At 45.5% G+C, this 16,562-nt stretch overlaps 1 protein-coding gene across 1 annotated transcript; it reads left to right on the plus strand.

Annotated features, from left to right (window-relative positions):
• The first annotated feature begins 3,957 nt into the window (after positions 1-3,957).
• On the plus strand, positions 3,958-4,568 carry LOC133837680 (drosulfakinins). Its single transcript, XM_062268523.1, has one exon. The coding sequence runs from the start codon at positions 3,993-3,995 to the stop codon at positions 4,416-4,418; it is 426 nt and encodes a 141-aa protein (XP_062124507.1). The 5' UTR covers positions 3,958-3,992; the 3' UTR covers positions 4,419-4,568.
• Positions 4,569-16,562: the final 11,994 nt, after the last annotated feature.

Below are 16,562 nucleotides of genomic sequence, written 5' to 3' on the forward strand. Positions count from 1 at the left end.
CGGGAGTTGGAAGAAGTGGGAGAAGTCTCTGACAGAGTTCGAGACCAAAACTCAATGGTAGATCTCTCAAGTCTTGGGGGTTTGTGTAAGTGAGTTTTATGTTCATGCAAATTCCCAAGCATAGTTTGCAGTGCCTACAAATAGATTTGCATACGAGGGCGACAAGCGCAAGTTTTATGGTATTTGCAAAACAGAAATACTTCAAATAGCTGTTAACAACTAAGTAACTAATACTACAAGCGAAAGTTGAACATGCATGAATTTTGACTGATGAAATCAGCGAGAGATCTGCAGGGAGCGAAAGACAAATAAAGATAGACAGAGACAGCGAAAGAGAGAGAGAGAGAGATGGGTTGACTGGTCGCGAGATTGTCGAGAATTTCGGAAGACGATTTAAAGTTGAAAGCTGTCGGCAAACAAGAGACGATTTCACTTCCAGTTTTTTACTCATAATATTATATGTATTATGCCGAAAGCAAAGATCATCGCAATTCAACTTCAACTCCAGCATCAGAGTCGAGTCAGCGTCAGCTACGGCTCTCAACTTTAACATCCACTTCATGAACTTGTTGTATATTAAAAGATACAAATGCCCAGCTGTAGATACAGCAAGAAAGATACAGATACACAGCACACACCACACACGGCTGCAATTCGAGTGAGCAGGTTAATTTAAAGCCCAAAGTCAACGAGAGAGTTGCATCAGTGGCCCAGTCCACTTTGTTGTCGCTCGTTTTTCTTTTTTTTTTTGTTTTGGTCAACAATAATTACAGGTGGGCTTATTACCTGCATCTATAGCCATTTACCTTTATGTGCGTATTACCTAATTGCCGGCAGGCGCGAAATGTATCTTTTGTCCAGCGGCCAGCGTATAAATCAAAATTGGCAGTTCCAGTTCCATGGCCCAGGAATTATATATCATATATATACTACTACATCTGTGTATATATCTCTTTGGCACTCTTTGGGACTTTTTGGTGCCATTGCGTAAGCGATTTTTCAATTAAAAAACAGCCGCATAGCCGGACGGATGGATGGATGGAAGCGTGATGTCTGGGACGAGGACAAGCTTGGCCAAGCCAAAGAGCTTGAGTTGTCCCACTAGCTACTCTGTGTCAGCGGCACAGAGAGACTACTTGGCTTTATGGAAATTCCACATTTATGCAACGAGAAAATGCGGCGAAGAAAAACGTTTTTCCATTTCCAGTTTGACTGGAATACCAAAACGCCGACTTGGTCAAGCTGGTCAAGCAGGCAAATTGCTGAACAACTAGTACCATAAGTTTTGTGCTTAGACCAATATCTTGGCTACTTATCTTGGCCTGGTCAAGTGTGGTTGAACCCTAGGGCTAATTCAGCTGGAGGGTATTTTGTGTTAAATACTCGTTGAGACTCTTTCATCAATTGCAATCAGGCATTGCATTTAACAATGTCAACGTTTAATCACCTGTAGTCAGATTAGATGTAATCACCGCTGGAAAAACGCTTGCTCCACATTTCTGAAACACAACTAGCTATTAATCCAAAAAGTAAACTCGTTATAGTAAGTATTATCTAGCGGACGACGAATAACTTGAACGTATCTCACGTTCACAACAAGCGAAGCGAACGAAATGAAACGAAACTGGAAGAGCAAAAAAGTCAACCAGATATAACATAATTGCGACTGACAATGTGGAAGATCTTGTCGAGAGCTCTTGTGGTATACTAATGTATTCATTCATTCTTTATTTGAATTATGAATAGTAAGTTCTAATCGTATGGTTGTTTGTTCTTAAACAGACTATGACATAACTTTGTCTGCACTAAATGTTTTGACTTAAAGGTGAGCTTAAAAATAGCTGCGGAATTTTAGTCTTTTTTTTTTGGGGATAATCTAAAAGAATTATACATGCGATATACTATATACATATGTTAAAAGCGTGTGAGTTTTGCTAATGAAAGTATTGCAGTTTGAGATTTTTTGATGAGTAAAGTAATAGTTTGTTGACAGATAAGTTTATGATTTTAGTTAAACCAAGCCAAACAGAATATTTACCTAAATAAATAGATAATTAAATGAGATATATATTTCTATTACATCATATACTAATGACAAAAGCTGAAACGTTTACAATATGTTTTGTTCATTCATTTATGGAAAATATAAAATACATTCTTCAATCATCAAATATTTACATACTATGTATATTAGAAAAGGAAATGGTGGGTTGAATAACAACAAAGTTGATTACGGAAGTGAAAAAAGTTGTTTTTGAAAAATATTTATTTTTATTAATATAAAATACTTTTATAAGTGTGATGTGCACTTCAACGTCTGATTGAAGCATCTATTTCTGTAGCTGCTGGCAAAGTGATGTGACAATTGGTAAGCGTATAAGCTCGAACTTAAGAACCGCTTTGTTTGATTGCGTGAGCAGCAATCGAGAGACCTCGAAACACCTGCAAATAAGTCTCGTAAGTCGTCAACTGAAACAAAAACAACAGCACTACAACAACAACTAACATGAACACAACAGAAGCAGGCAGCAAGCAGTGATAGTGTCCAAATCATGGAGTGGCTCCTCTCTTGAGCATGGCTATTACCAATAGATTGAAACGTGCCGGCTACGACCCACAAAACTTGTGGATTTTGTCTTGTTTCTAATGCTTGTATCGAAGGCATAGGCTTAGCTTTGCTTTGCTTGGCGTTGCTTTTTGCACAGTTTGCTGCGAGACTTGGGCTCTCTGGGTCGCCAGATGTGTGTGTGTGTGCCTCTGGGACTGGTTGTGGACTATTGACAACTCTACAGAGAGAGATTGTCTCTCTGGATATGTGTGTGTGTTGTGTTGTGTCCAAGTCTGCGGACCGCTGCATTGGGCTGCGACTGCGGCTTTGGATTGCGGTTTGTTTATTGATAAACTCGTAGATACTTTTCTCTATAGCTGTTAATTTGGTCTTTTATGTACCTCTCTGTCTCTGTGTGTTTATGTGTGCTTGCGCCTGTGTCTGTGTGTGAGTGTGTGTGAAGTTGACTATGTATTGGTGTGTCTACTATTCGATTGAATCTTTGGAATGCGGACAATCCGGTCAGCAAATGGAATTCTTTTACACAGCAACATAGACACAGCGAAAACTGCCTCAATGCGGTCAATTGGAGGGAGTCAGCACACTTGACATGCAACGCTCTGCCTCGCCTATAACCACTTGTCTTCTACCTCACCGCCCACCTCCCACCTCTTGTGCACCCATACGCTGCTCTTTAAAGTGGCAAGCACTTAATTAAAGACGCCGTCAATGGAACACAACAAAAGGGCGACAATTTCTAAATTGATTAATAAATCTTACATAACTGGTATGCTCGGCATTTCAGGGCTCTTGATAGCATGCGTGAGATGAGCTCAAAGAAGAATTGGATGTAGTTGTAATGTTGGAATAGAAGCAGAAATATTGGTAGTAAGAGACAATAAATATTACCATTGCTAGTATAAACTGTATGAGAATTTAGTATGCCTTTAATAATAATAGAAATTAAAATAGAATTTTGTTATGATCGAATTCCTAATGCAAATGTTGTTAAATGAAACGGTTTAAACTCCATTCTATCCTAGAAAAGAAGTAGATAAGAACATTATCTACCAAAAATAACTTTGTTGATAACACTATCTAATATTATTGGCCGAAATAACTAGTAGTAATAACTGTCGCAGTCAATATGTTCATGCCAGTAACTCAAATTCACCTTTTCTACTGCAACAGCAATGTTCTTTAAATTTAATTATCACCTAAGCAGCGACCGATTTGTTTTGCTCCTGCGATAATTCAATCGCGTCAATCAAGTGTCAAGTTTTCCAACGCACCAAGGGAATTGCATGTCAGATGCTTTTCAAGCAGCATCGGGAATAATAAAAAATTATAATTTTGTGCCACACAAAGGATAAGAGTTCACCTATAAAAGCAGTGCACTCTGGCTTTCAATTGGTATTCGTTCAAGAGTCAGACAACAGTCAAGATGTTGCGGTATAGAAGCCCCAGGACTTATTCGGGCGTCTTATCGCTGTTAATGTTGAGCATTTACATGCTGTTGGTTGTGCCGACTCTTGCACACACCGGGAACTTGGAATCCGGCAAGGAGGAACTGCAATTACGAGATCTGGAGCCCAAGTTGGAGACAGAGACAGGCATGCTGAGTGAACACGGATCAGGACCATCGATTTCACGTTTTGCCAGCAACAGACGCAATCAGAGATCCTTCGGCTTCACACCAAAACTCTTCTCAATACCACGCTCCAAGTTGCCCATCGAATTGGGCATTCTTGTGGACACCGATGATGGCGAGCGTCCGAAGCGCTTTGATGACTATGGACATATGCGATTTGGTAAACGAGGTGGCGATGAGCAGTTTGATGATTACGGCCATATGCGCTTTGGACGTTAAATCTAAGCTAATTCGATCTACATATATAGAATATACGAGTATTTAGGGGTCTCGACGTAATTTGATTTTGTAAATAGTACATAACAATATGTGCATACGTGTATAATCCTGCTATAACTGAATAAAACGATTTTGCATTCCACAAGTGGAAATTCACTTATTTTATTGCTTTGAAATTTAACTAGCAAAAATTTCGTAGCATACAATTAGGCACTGCCTAAAATTACTCCACAATTTACATAGTTGCTCCTCAACTGTTCCATATCGTACAAAAAATTATATTTATTAATGAAAAACGGTTTAGTCTTCCACGTTCTAAATAACTTGACTTGATAATAAGTTTGTAAATCACGTTAAAATAGTTAGACGAATTACTCATAGAGTTTGATAATTATTTGTGTAAATAGTGTTGCATACTTTTAGTTGTCAATTTCAGCAAGCTAACCAATTACAGTTGGGAAGCAATCACGGTTGCCATTCCAAAAAAAATGTTTGTACCAAAATTTGGAAAAAATGTACAAATTTTATCAAAAATGTACCACACGAAATAACTGTTTACGTAGTGGGCCTTACATTGGCGCATACATATTTTCTCAATTATCCAGTCAATTGTCATCGCAAATCGACTGTATGCGATATTTACCAGTGTTAGTCATGGTTCAATTTCTAACTGATACAAAATTTGTGTCTGGTGGAACAGAGCCATTTGTTGAAATAATATATGTGAACATACAATTTTATGAAAAATTGAAATACTAAAACAGGCATATTAAAAATGTACCAAAATGTAAAAAAGTTATCCAATAAACCAACGCATAAAAAATGTACCAGTCTTGGTACATTTGTACCAAAAGTGGCAACCGTGCACATAGGATTGCAAGGACGAACTCTATCGACCAAGATCAACAAAATGTGGGGTCATCTAAGATCTCAACATTTGTAATTTTCGTCAGTCAGTCTGCTATGTCCGCTCTGTCCGCTGAGCCTGCTGAGCCCGCTCTATCCGCTATGTCCGCTCTGTCCGCTGTGTCCGCCATGTCCGCCATGTCCGCAATGTCCGCCATGTCCGTTATGTCCGCAATGTCCGCAATGTCCGTCATGTCCGCCATGTCCGCAATGTCCGTCATGTCCGCTATGTCCGCTATGTCCGCCATGTCCGCCATGTCCGCTATGTCCGCCATGTCCGCCATGTCCGCTATGTCCGCAATGTCCGCTATGTCCGCCACGTCCGCTATGTCCGCTATGTCCGTCATGTCCGCCATGTCCGCCATGTCCGCAATGTCCGCTATGTTTGACATAATTAGTAGCTGAGCCCGCTCTATCCGCTATGTCCGCTCTGTCCGCTGTGTCCGCCATGTCCGCCATGTCCGCAATGTCCGCCATGTCCGTTATGTCCGCAATGTCCGCAATGTCCGTCATGTCCGCCATGTCCGCAATGTCCGTCATGTCCGCTATGTCCTCTATGTCCGCCATGTCCGCCATGTCCGCTATGTCCGCCATGTCCGCCATGTCCGCTATGTCCGCAATGTCCGCTATGTCCGCCATGTCCGCTATGTCCGCTATGTCCGTCATGTCCGCCATGTCCGCCATGTCCGCAATGTCCGCTATGTTTGCCATAATTAGTAGTTGTGTTGTAATTATTGATGTTATAGTTCTGTCCGCTCTGCCGAATCAATATTTGAAATACCAGGCGAACATAAATCAGCAGCAAGCGGTTGATTTGAAAATCAGTTTAGTAGTAGTTGTTCTAATTATTCAGTCGCATACTTTGGAACTTTTAATTCTGTCCACTCAATATTTGAAATACCGCAATGTCCGCCATGTCCGCAATGTCCGCTATGTCCGCAATGTCCGCCATGTCCGCAATGTCCGCTATGTCCGCCATGTCCGCAATGTCCGCTATGTCCGCTATGTCCGCCATGTCCGCAATGTCCGCAATGTCCGCTCTGTCCGCCATGTCCGCCATGTCCGCCATGTCCGCCATGTCCGCAATGTCCGCTATGTCCGCTCTGTCCGCTATGTGCGCCATGTCCGCAATGTCCGCTATGTCCGCAATGTCCGCCATGTCCGCCATGTCCGCCATGTCCGCAATGTCCGCTATGTCCGCTATGTCCGCTCTGTCCGCTATGTCCGCCATGTCCGCAATGTCCGCTATGTCCGCTCTGTCCGCTATGTCCGCCATGTCCGCAATGTCCGCCATGTCCGCAATGTCCGCTATGTCCGCTATGTCCGCCATGTCCGCAATGTCCGCTATGTCCGCAATGTCCGCCATGTCCGCTATGTCCGCCATGTCCGCTATGTCCGCCATGTCCGCTCTGTCCGCTATGTCCGCTATGTCCGCCATGTCCGCAATGTCCGCCATGTCCGCTATGTCCGCCATGTCCGCAATGTCCGCCATGTCCGCAATGTCCGCAATGTCCGCTATGTCCGCTCTGTCCGCCATGTCCGCCATGTCCGCTCTGTCCGCTATGTCCGCTATGTCCGCCATGTCCGCAATGTCCGCTATGTCCGCTCTGTCCGCTATGTCCGCCATGTCCGCAATGTCCGCTATGTCCGCTATGTCCGCCATGTCCGCAATGTCCGCCATGTCCGCAATGTCCGCTATGTCCGCCATGTCCGCCATGTCCGCTATGTCCGCCATGTCCGCAATGTCCGCTATGTCCGCTATGTCCGCTCTGTCCGCTATGTCCGCTATGTCCGCTCTGTCCGCAATGTCCGCCATGTCCGCCATGTCCGCCATGTCCGCTATGTCCGCTATGTCCGCCATGTCCGCTATGTCCGCCATGTCCGCCATGTCCGCTATGTCCGCTATGTTTGACATAATTAGTAGTTGTGTTGTAATTATTGATGTTATAGTTCTGTCCGCTCTGCCGAATCAATATTTGAAATACCAGGCGAACATAAATCAACAGCAAGCGGTTGATTTGAAAATCAGTTTAGTAGTAGTTGTTCTAATTATTCAGTCGCATACTTTGGAACTTTTAATTCTGTCCACTCAATATTTGAAATACCGCAATGTCCGCCATGTCCGCAATGTCCGCTATGTCCGCTATGTCCGCTCTGTCCGCTGTGTCCTTTCTGTCCGTGGAACAGAGCCATTTGTTAAAATAAAATGTGTGAACATAAAATTTTATGAAAAATTTAAATACTAGAACAGCCATATTAAAAATGTACCAAAACGTGAAACAGTGATCCAATGTACCAACGCATAAAAAATGAACCCGTTTTGGTACATTTGTACCAAAAAGTGGCAACCGTGGAAGCAATAATACTGCGAGATGCTGTTCTAAAAGCTAGTTGCTATGTCACTTAATAAAATGTAGCATTTAGCTTCCAAGCGAAGGCGGCATTCGCCTTGGCGCAACATTCAAATAGTAAAGAATAAAAACTCGAATAGCAATACAATTTTATGCATATTTGCCAATAAAAAAAATGATTATAAATCAATATTGAACATTGTATGAACAACTTACGCAGGATAATAAATAAATAAATAGTTAAATAAGAAGTAATCGTTTTTTTGTAAAATGTAGAATTTATACTTTGAATGTTTGAATAGTACGCAAGAAGTCTCTCCTCTTAGTCCTCACAACTTAAACTCTTTTACTATTCACACTATTTTCCGACTTAAACTAGCTTCTAAGGCGGGTTCGCTGTGACGTGTCTAGGTTAACGAAGTCAACCAAACATTTAGCTTGTAATCTACAAATTTATTGTCGAGTGTTTAGCTATAAAAGCGTGTGCAGTGGCCCAATTACGAACACCTTGTTTTGCTATTCCACAGCCAGAATCTTTGGGTGCAACAACTAAGCCGCCGAATCAACTTGGTAAGCCGATGCAATCGACTGTCCCAATTCGGTGAAATAAGAATGAAGTAAGGAGGAGGCTGCACCAAAGACCGTCACTTAGTTCTGACAACACAGCATTCTTCTAAGATCTCAACATTTGTAATTTTCGTCAGTCAGTCTGCTATGTCCGCTCTGTCCGCTGAGCCTGCTGAGCCCGCTCTATCCGCTATGTCCGCTCTGTCCGCTGTGTCCGCCATGTCCGCCATGTCCGCAATGTCCGCCATGTCCGTTATGTCCGCAATGTCCGCAATGTCCGTCATGTCCGCCATGTCCGCAATGTCCGCTATGTTTGACATAATTAGTAGTTGTGTTGTAATTATTGATGTTATAGTTCTGTCCGCTCTGCCGAATCAATATTTGAAATACCAGGCGAACATAAATCAGCTGATTTGAAAATCAGTTTAGTAGTAGTTGTTCTAATTATTCAGTCGCATACTTTGGAACTTTTAATTCTGTCCACTCAATATTTGAAATACCGCAATGTCCACTCTGTCCGCTATGTCCGCCATGTCCGCAATGTCCGCTATGTCCGCAATGTCCGCCATGTCCGCCATGTCCGCTATGTCCACTCTGTCCGCTATGTCCGCTATGTCCGCCATGTCCGCAATGTCCGCTATGTCCGCTCTGTCCGCTATGTCCGCCATGTCCGCAATGTCCGCCATGTCCGCAATGTCCGCTATGTCCGCAATGTCCGCCATGTCCGCCATGTCCGCCATGTCCGCCATGTCCGCAATGTCCGCTATGTCCGCCATGTCCGCAATGTCCGCTATGTCCGCAATGTCCGCTATGTCCGCTATGTCCGCTATGTCCGCCATGTCCGCCATGTCCGCTATGTCCGCTCTGTCCGCTATGTCCGCTCTGTCCGCTATGTCCGCCATGTCCGCCATGTCCGCAATGTCCGCTATGTCCGCTCTGTCCGCTATGTCCGCTCTGTCCGCTATGTCCGCTATGTCCGCCATGTCCGCAATGTCCGCCATGTCCGCCATGTCCGCCATGTCCACCATGTCCGCCATGTCCGCTATGTCCGCCATGTCCGCTATGTCCGCTATGTCCGCTCTGTCCGCTATGTCCGCCATGTCCGCCATGTCCGCTATGTCCGCTATGTCCGCTCTGTCCGCTATGTCCGCCATGTCCGCCATGTCCGCCATGTCCGCTATGTCCGCTATGTCCGCTATGTGACGTGTCTAGGTTAACGAAGTCAACCAAACATTTAGCTTGTAATCTACAAATTTATTGTCGAGTGTTTAGCTATAAAAGCGTGTGCAGTGGCCCAATTACGAACACCTTGTTTTGCTATTCCACAGCCAGAATCTTTGGGTGCAACAACTAAGCCGCCGAATCAACTTGGTAAGCCGATGCAATCGACTGTCCCAATTCGGTGAAATAAGAATGAAGTAAGGAGGAGGCTGCACCAAAGACCGTCACTTAGTTCTGACAACACAGCATTCTTCTAAGATCTCAACATTTGTAATTTTCGTCAGTCAGTCTGCTATGTCCGCTCTGTCCGCTGAGCCTGCTGAGCCCGCTCTATCCGCTATGTCCGCTCTGTCCGCTGTGTCCGCCATGTCCGCCATGTCCGCAATGTCCGCCATGTCCGTTATGTCCGCAATGTCCGCAATGTCCGTCATGTCCGCCATGTCCGCAATGTCCGCTATGTTTGACATAATTAGTAGTTGTGTTGTAATTATTGATGTTATAGTTCTGTCCGCTCTGCCGAATCAATATTTGAAATACCAGGCGAACATAAATCAGCAGCAAGCGGTTGATTTGAAAATCAGTTTAGTAGTAGTTGTTCTAATTATTCAGTCGCATACTTTGGAACTTTTAATTCTGTCCACTCAATATTTGAAATACCGCAATGTCCACTCTGTCCGCTATGTCCGCCATGTCCGCAATGTCCGCTATGTCCGCAATGTCCGCCATGTCCGCTATGTCCACTCTGTCCGCCATGTCCGCAATGTCCGCCATGTCCGCAATGTCCGCTATGTCCGCCATGTCCGCAATGTCCGCTATGTCCGCAATGTCCGCTATGTCCGCTATGTCCGCCATGTCCGCCATGTCCGCTATGTCCGCTCTGTCCGCTATGTCCGCTCTGTCCGCTATGTCCGCCATGTCCGCCATGTCCGCAATGTCCGCTATGTCCGCTCTGTCCGCTATGTCCGCTCTGTCCGCTATGTCCGCTATGTCCGCCATGTCCGCAATGTCCGCCATGTCCGCCATGTCCGCCATGTCCACCATGTCCGCCATGTCCGCTATGTCCGCCATGTCCGCTATGTCCGCTATGTCCGCTCTGTCCGCTATGTCCGCCATGTCCGCCATGTCCGCTATGTCCGCTATGTCCGCTCTGTCCGCTATGTCCGCCATGTCCGCCATGTCCGCCATGTCCGCTATGTCCGCTATGTCCGCTCTGTCCGCTATGTCCGCCATGTCCGCCATGTCCGCTCTGTCCGCTATGTCCGCTATGTCCGCCATGTCCGCAATGTCCGCTATGTCCGCTCTGTCCGCTATGTCCGCCATGTCCGCAATGTCCGCTATGTCCGCTATGTCCGCCATGTCCGCAATGTCCGCCATGTCCGCCATGTCCGCTATGTCCGCCATGTCCGCCATGTCCGCTATGTCCGCCATGTCCGCAATGTCCGCTATGTCCGCTATGTCCGCTCTGTCCGCTATGTCCGCTATGTCCGCTCTGTCCGCAATGTCCGCCATGTCCGCCATGTCCGCCATGTCCACCATGTCCACCATGTCCGCAATGTCCGCTATGTCCGTCATGTCCGCTATGTCCGCCATGTCCGCTATGTCCGCCATGTCCGCCATGTCCGCTATGTCCGCTATGTTTGACATAATTAGTAGTTGTGTTGTAATTATTGATGTTATAGTTCTGTCCGCTCTGCCGAATCAATATTTGAAATACCAGGCGAACATAAATCAACAGCAAGCGGTTGATTTGAAAATCAGTTTAGTAGTAGTTGTTCTAATTATTCAGTCGCATACTTTGGAACTTTTAATTCTGTCCACTCAATATTTGAAATACCGCAATGTCCGCCATGTCCGCAATGTCCGCTATGTCCGCAATGTCCGCCATATCCGCCATGTCCGCTATGTCCGCTATGTCCGCTCTGTCCGCTGTGTCCTTTCTGTCCGTGGAACAGAGCCATTTGTTAAAATAAAATGTGTGAACATAAAATTTTATGAAAAATTTAAATACTAGAACAGCCATATTAAAAATGTACCAAAACGTGAAACAGTGATCCAATGTACCAACGCATAAAAAATGAACCCGTTTTGGTACATTTGTACCAAAAGTGGCAACCGTGGAAGCAATAATACTGCGAGATGCTGTTCTAAAAGCTAGTTGCTATGTCACTTAATAAAATGTAGCATTTAGCTTCCAAGCGAAGGCGGCATTCGCCTTGGCGCAACATTCAAATAGTAAAGAATAAAAACTCGAATAGCAATACAATTTTTATGCATATTTGCCAATAAAAATAAAAATGATTATAAATCAATATTGAACATTGTATGAACAACTTACGCAGGATAATAAATAAATAAATAGTTAAATAAGAAGTAATCGTTTTTTTGTAAAATGTAGAATTTATACTTTGAATGTTTGAATAGTACGCAAGAAGTCTCTCCTCTTAGTCCTCACAACTTAAACTCTTTTTACTATTCACACTATTTTCCGACTTAAACTAGCTTCTAAGGCGGGTTCGCTGTGACGTGTCTAGGTTAACGAAGTCAACCAAACATTTAGCTTGTAATCTACAAATTTATTGTCGAGTGTTTAGCTATAAAAGCGTGTGCAGTGGCCCAATTACGAACACCTTGTTTTGCTATTCCACAGCCAGAATCTTTGGGTGCAACAACTAAGCCGCCGAATCAACTTGGTAAGCCGATGCAATCGACTGTCCCAATTCGGTGAAATAAGAATGAAGTAAGGAGGAGGCTGCACCAAAGACCGTCACTTAGTTCTGACAACACAGCATTCTTCTAAGATCTCAACATTTGTAATTTTCGTCAGTCAGTCTGCTATGTCCGCTCTGTCCGCTGAGCCTGCTGAGCCCGCTCTATCCGCTATGTCCGCTCTGTCCGCTGTGTCCGCCATGTCCGCCATGTCCGCAATGTCCGCCATGTCCGTTATGTCCGCCATGTCCGTTATGTCCGCAATGTCCGCAATGTCCGTCATGTCCGCCATGTCCGCAATGTCCGTCATGTCCGCCATGTCCGCTATGTCCGCCATGTCCGCCATGTCCGCTATGTCCGCCATGTCCGCCATGTCCGCTATGTCCGCCATGTCCGCCATGTCCGCTATGTCCGCAATGTCCGCTATGTCCGCCATGTCCGCTATGTCCGCTATGTCCGTCATGTCCGCCATGTCCGCCATGTCCGCAATGTCCGCTATGTTTGACATAATTAGTAGTTGTGTTGTAATTATTGATGTTATAGTTCTGTCCGCTCTGCCGAATCAATATTTGAAATACCAGGCGAACATAAATCAGCAGCAAGCGGTTGATTTGAAAATCAGTTTAGTAGTAGTTGTTCTAATTATTCAGTCGCATACTTTGGAACTTTTAATTCTGTCCACTCAATATTTGAAATACCGCTCTGTCCGCTATGTCCGCTATGTCCGCCATGTCCGCAATGTCCGCAATGTCCGCTATGTCCGCTATGTCCGCTCTGTCCGCTCTGTCCGCTATGTCCGCCATGTCCGCCATGTCCGCTATGTCCGCTCTGTCCGCTATGTCCGCCATGTCCGCCATGTCCGCAATGTCCGCTATGTTTGACATAATTAGTAGTTGTGTTGTAATTATTGATGTTATAGTTCTGTCCGCTCTGCCGAATCAATATTTGAAATACCAGGCGAACATAAATCAGCAGCAAGCGGTTGATTTGAAAATCAGTTTAGTAGTAGTTGTTCTAATTATTCAGTCGCATACTTTGGAACTTTTAATTCTGTCCACTCAATATTTGAAATACCGCAATGTCCGCCATGTCCGCAATGTCCGCTATGTCCGCAATGTCCGCCATGTCCGCAATGTCCGCAATGTCCGCCATGTCCGCCATGTCCGCCATGTCCGCCATGTCCGCCATGTCCGCAATGTCCGCAATGTCCGCCATGTCCGCCATGTCCGCCATGTCCGCCATGTCCGCCATGTCCGCAATGTCCGCTATGTCCGCTCTGTCCGCTCTGTCCGCTATGTCCGCCATGTCCGCCATGTCCGCTATGTCCGCTCTGTCCGCTATGTCCGCTATGTCCGCCATGTCCGCAATGTCCGCAATGTCCGCTATGTCCGCTCTGTCCGCTCTGTCCGCTATGTCCGCCATGTCCGCCATGTCCGCTATGTCCGCTCTGTCCGCTATGTCCGCCATGTCCGCCATGTCCGCCATGTCCGCAATGTCCGCTATGTCCGCAATGTCCGCTATGTCCGCAATGTCCGCCATGTCCACCATGTCCGCAATGTCCGCTATGTCCGCTATGTCCGCAATGTCCGCAATGTCCGCAATGTCCGCTATGTCCGCTATGTCCGCCATGTCCGCAATGTCCGCTATGTCCGCTATGTCCGCTATGTCCGCTATGTCCGCTATGTCCGCTATGTCCGCCATGTCCGCAATGTCCGCTATGTCCGCCATGTCCGTCATGTCCGCTATGTCCGCTCTGTCCGCTATGTCCGCCATGTCCGCCATGTCCGCAATGTCCGCTATGTCCGCTCTGTCCGCTATGTCCGCTCTGTCCGCTATGTCCGCTATGTCCGCCATGTCCGCAATGTCCGCCATGTCCGCCATGTCCGCCATGTCCACCATGTCCACCATGTCCACCATGTCCGCAATGTCCGCCATGTCCGCCATGTCCGCTATGTCCGCTATGTCCGCTCTGTCCGCTATGTCCGCCATGTCCGCCATGTCCGCTCTGTCCGCTATGTCCGCTATGTCCGCCATGTCCGCAATGTCCGCTATGTCCGCTCTGTCCGCAATGTCCGCAATGTCCGCTATGTCCGCTATGTCCGCTCTGTCCGCTATGTCCGCTATGTCCGCTCTGTCCGCAATGTCCGCCATGTCCGCCATGTCCGCCATGTCCACCATGTCCACCATGTCCGCAATGTCCGCTATGTCCGTCATGTCCGCTATGTCCGCCATGTCCGCTATGTCCGCCATGTCCGCCATGTCCGCTATGTCCGCTATGTTTGACATAATTAGTAGTTGTGTTGTAATTATTGATGTTATAGTTCTGTCCGCTCTGCCGAATCAATATTTGAAATACCAGGCGAACATAAATCAACAGCAAGCGGTTGATTTGAAAATCAGTTTAGTAGTAGTTGTTCTAATTATTCAGTCGCATACTTTGGAACTTTTAATTCTGTCCACTCAATATTTGAAATACCGCAATGTCCGCCATGTCCGCAATGTCCGCTATGTCCGCAATGTCCGCCATGTCCGCAATGTCCGCAATGTCCGCCATGTCCGCCATGTCCGCCATGTCCGCCATGTCCGCCATGTCCGCAATGTCCGCAATGTCCGCCATGTCCGCCATGTCCGCCATGTCCGCCATGTCCGCCATGTCCGCAATGTCCGCTATGTCCGCTCTGTCCGCCATGTCCGCCATGTCCTCCATGTCCGCTATGTCCGCCATGTCCGCTATGTCCGCTATGTCCGCTCTGTCCGCTATGTCCTCCATGTCCGCAATGTCCGCCATATCCGCCATGTCCGCTATGTCCGCTATGTCCGCTCTGTCCGCTGTGTCCTTTCTGTCCGTGGAACAGAGCCATTTGTTAAAATAAAATGTGTGAACATAAAATTTTATGAAAAATTTAAATACTAGAACAGCCATATTAAAAATGTACCAAAACGTGAAACAGTGATCCAATGTACCAACGCATAAAAAATGAACCCGTTTTGGTACATTTGTACCAAAAGTGGCAACCGTGGAAGCAATAATACTGCGAGATGCTGTTCTAAAAGCTAGTTGCTATGTCACTTAATAAAATGTAGCATTTAGCTTCCAAGCGAAGGCGGCATTCGCCTTGGCGCAACATTCAAATAGTAAAGAATAAAAACTCGAATAGCAATACAATTTTTATGCATATTTGCCAATAAAAAAAAAAAATGATTATAAATCAATATTGAACATTGTATGAACAACTTACGCAGGATAATAAATAAATAAATAGTTAAATAAGAAGTAATCGTTTTTTTGTAAAATGTAGAATTTATACTTTGAATGTTTGAATAGTACGCAAGAAGTCTCTCCTCTTAGTCCTCACAACTTAAACTCTTTTTACTATTCACACTATTTTCCGACTTAAACTAGCTTCTAAGGCGGGTTCGCTGTGACGTGTCTAGGTTAACGAAGTCAACCAAACATTTAGCTTGTAATCTACAAATTTATTGTCGAGTGTTTAGCTATAAAAGCGTGTGCAGTGGCCCAATTACGAACACCTTGTTTTGCTATTCCACAGCCAGAATCTTTGGGTGCAACAACTAAGCCGCCGAATCAACTTGGTAAGCCGATGCAATCGACTGTCCCAATTCGGTGAAATAAGAATGAAGTAAGGAGGAGGCTGCACCAAAGACCGTCACTTAGTTCTGACAACACAGCATTCTTCTTAAAGATTGACCCAATTCGTGTACATACGCGTTGCGAACCTGTTTCCCCCATTCGGGTGGCTTCGAGCATCTCTATCGACGGCGTTCGTCCAGGCCAGACACAGGCTGGCACACACAGCCAGAGCCAGGCATAAATTAATATGACTAGGCCACCTTGAGCTGCACACGCGCCTGTCTAACGGTTGCCTCAAAAAATAAAACAAAATAGAGGAAAAAATATTGGTCAAATCATCTTGTACGAAAATCCAGAATGAGCACAACACAAGCACAATTTGGGCCACTTCCCACGCAGGTTTTACCACTTTTTGTATTTTTCGGCTTTCGGTAAACGGGAAATGCAATTCGAGATCATTGGTCAAGGTGGACAGCCAAACTAGCTAAACACTGACCTACTCCAATAAGCAAACACAAAGATAAACTAGATGTAATCACATCTCTCCTAACATATGATATGCACTCGTACTCTCGACATAAAGCACCGCAGATGATGGGTATTAGTGTCTTAATTATGGGCATAAGCCAAGCCATGGGCAACGAATTTTTTTGGCTAATCCCCAAGTAGCTGTCGCCATCTGTCGACGTACATCAGGTTCAGTCATCAGCCTCTAGTCATGGGCCTGCAGACAAATGATCAGATTACGAGCACTTTGCACATAACCCGCAGCAGCAGCAGTCGACACAGCACAAAAATTTC

The sequence above is a fragment of the Drosophila sulfurigaster genome, chromosome 2R, assembly GCF_023558435.1.
Source record: "Drosophila sulfurigaster albostrigata strain 15112-1811.04 chromosome 2R, ASM2355843v2, whole genome shotgun sequence".
NCBI classification, from domain to species: Eukaryota; Metazoa; Arthropoda; class Insecta; order Diptera; family Drosophilidae; genus Drosophila; species Drosophila sulfurigaster.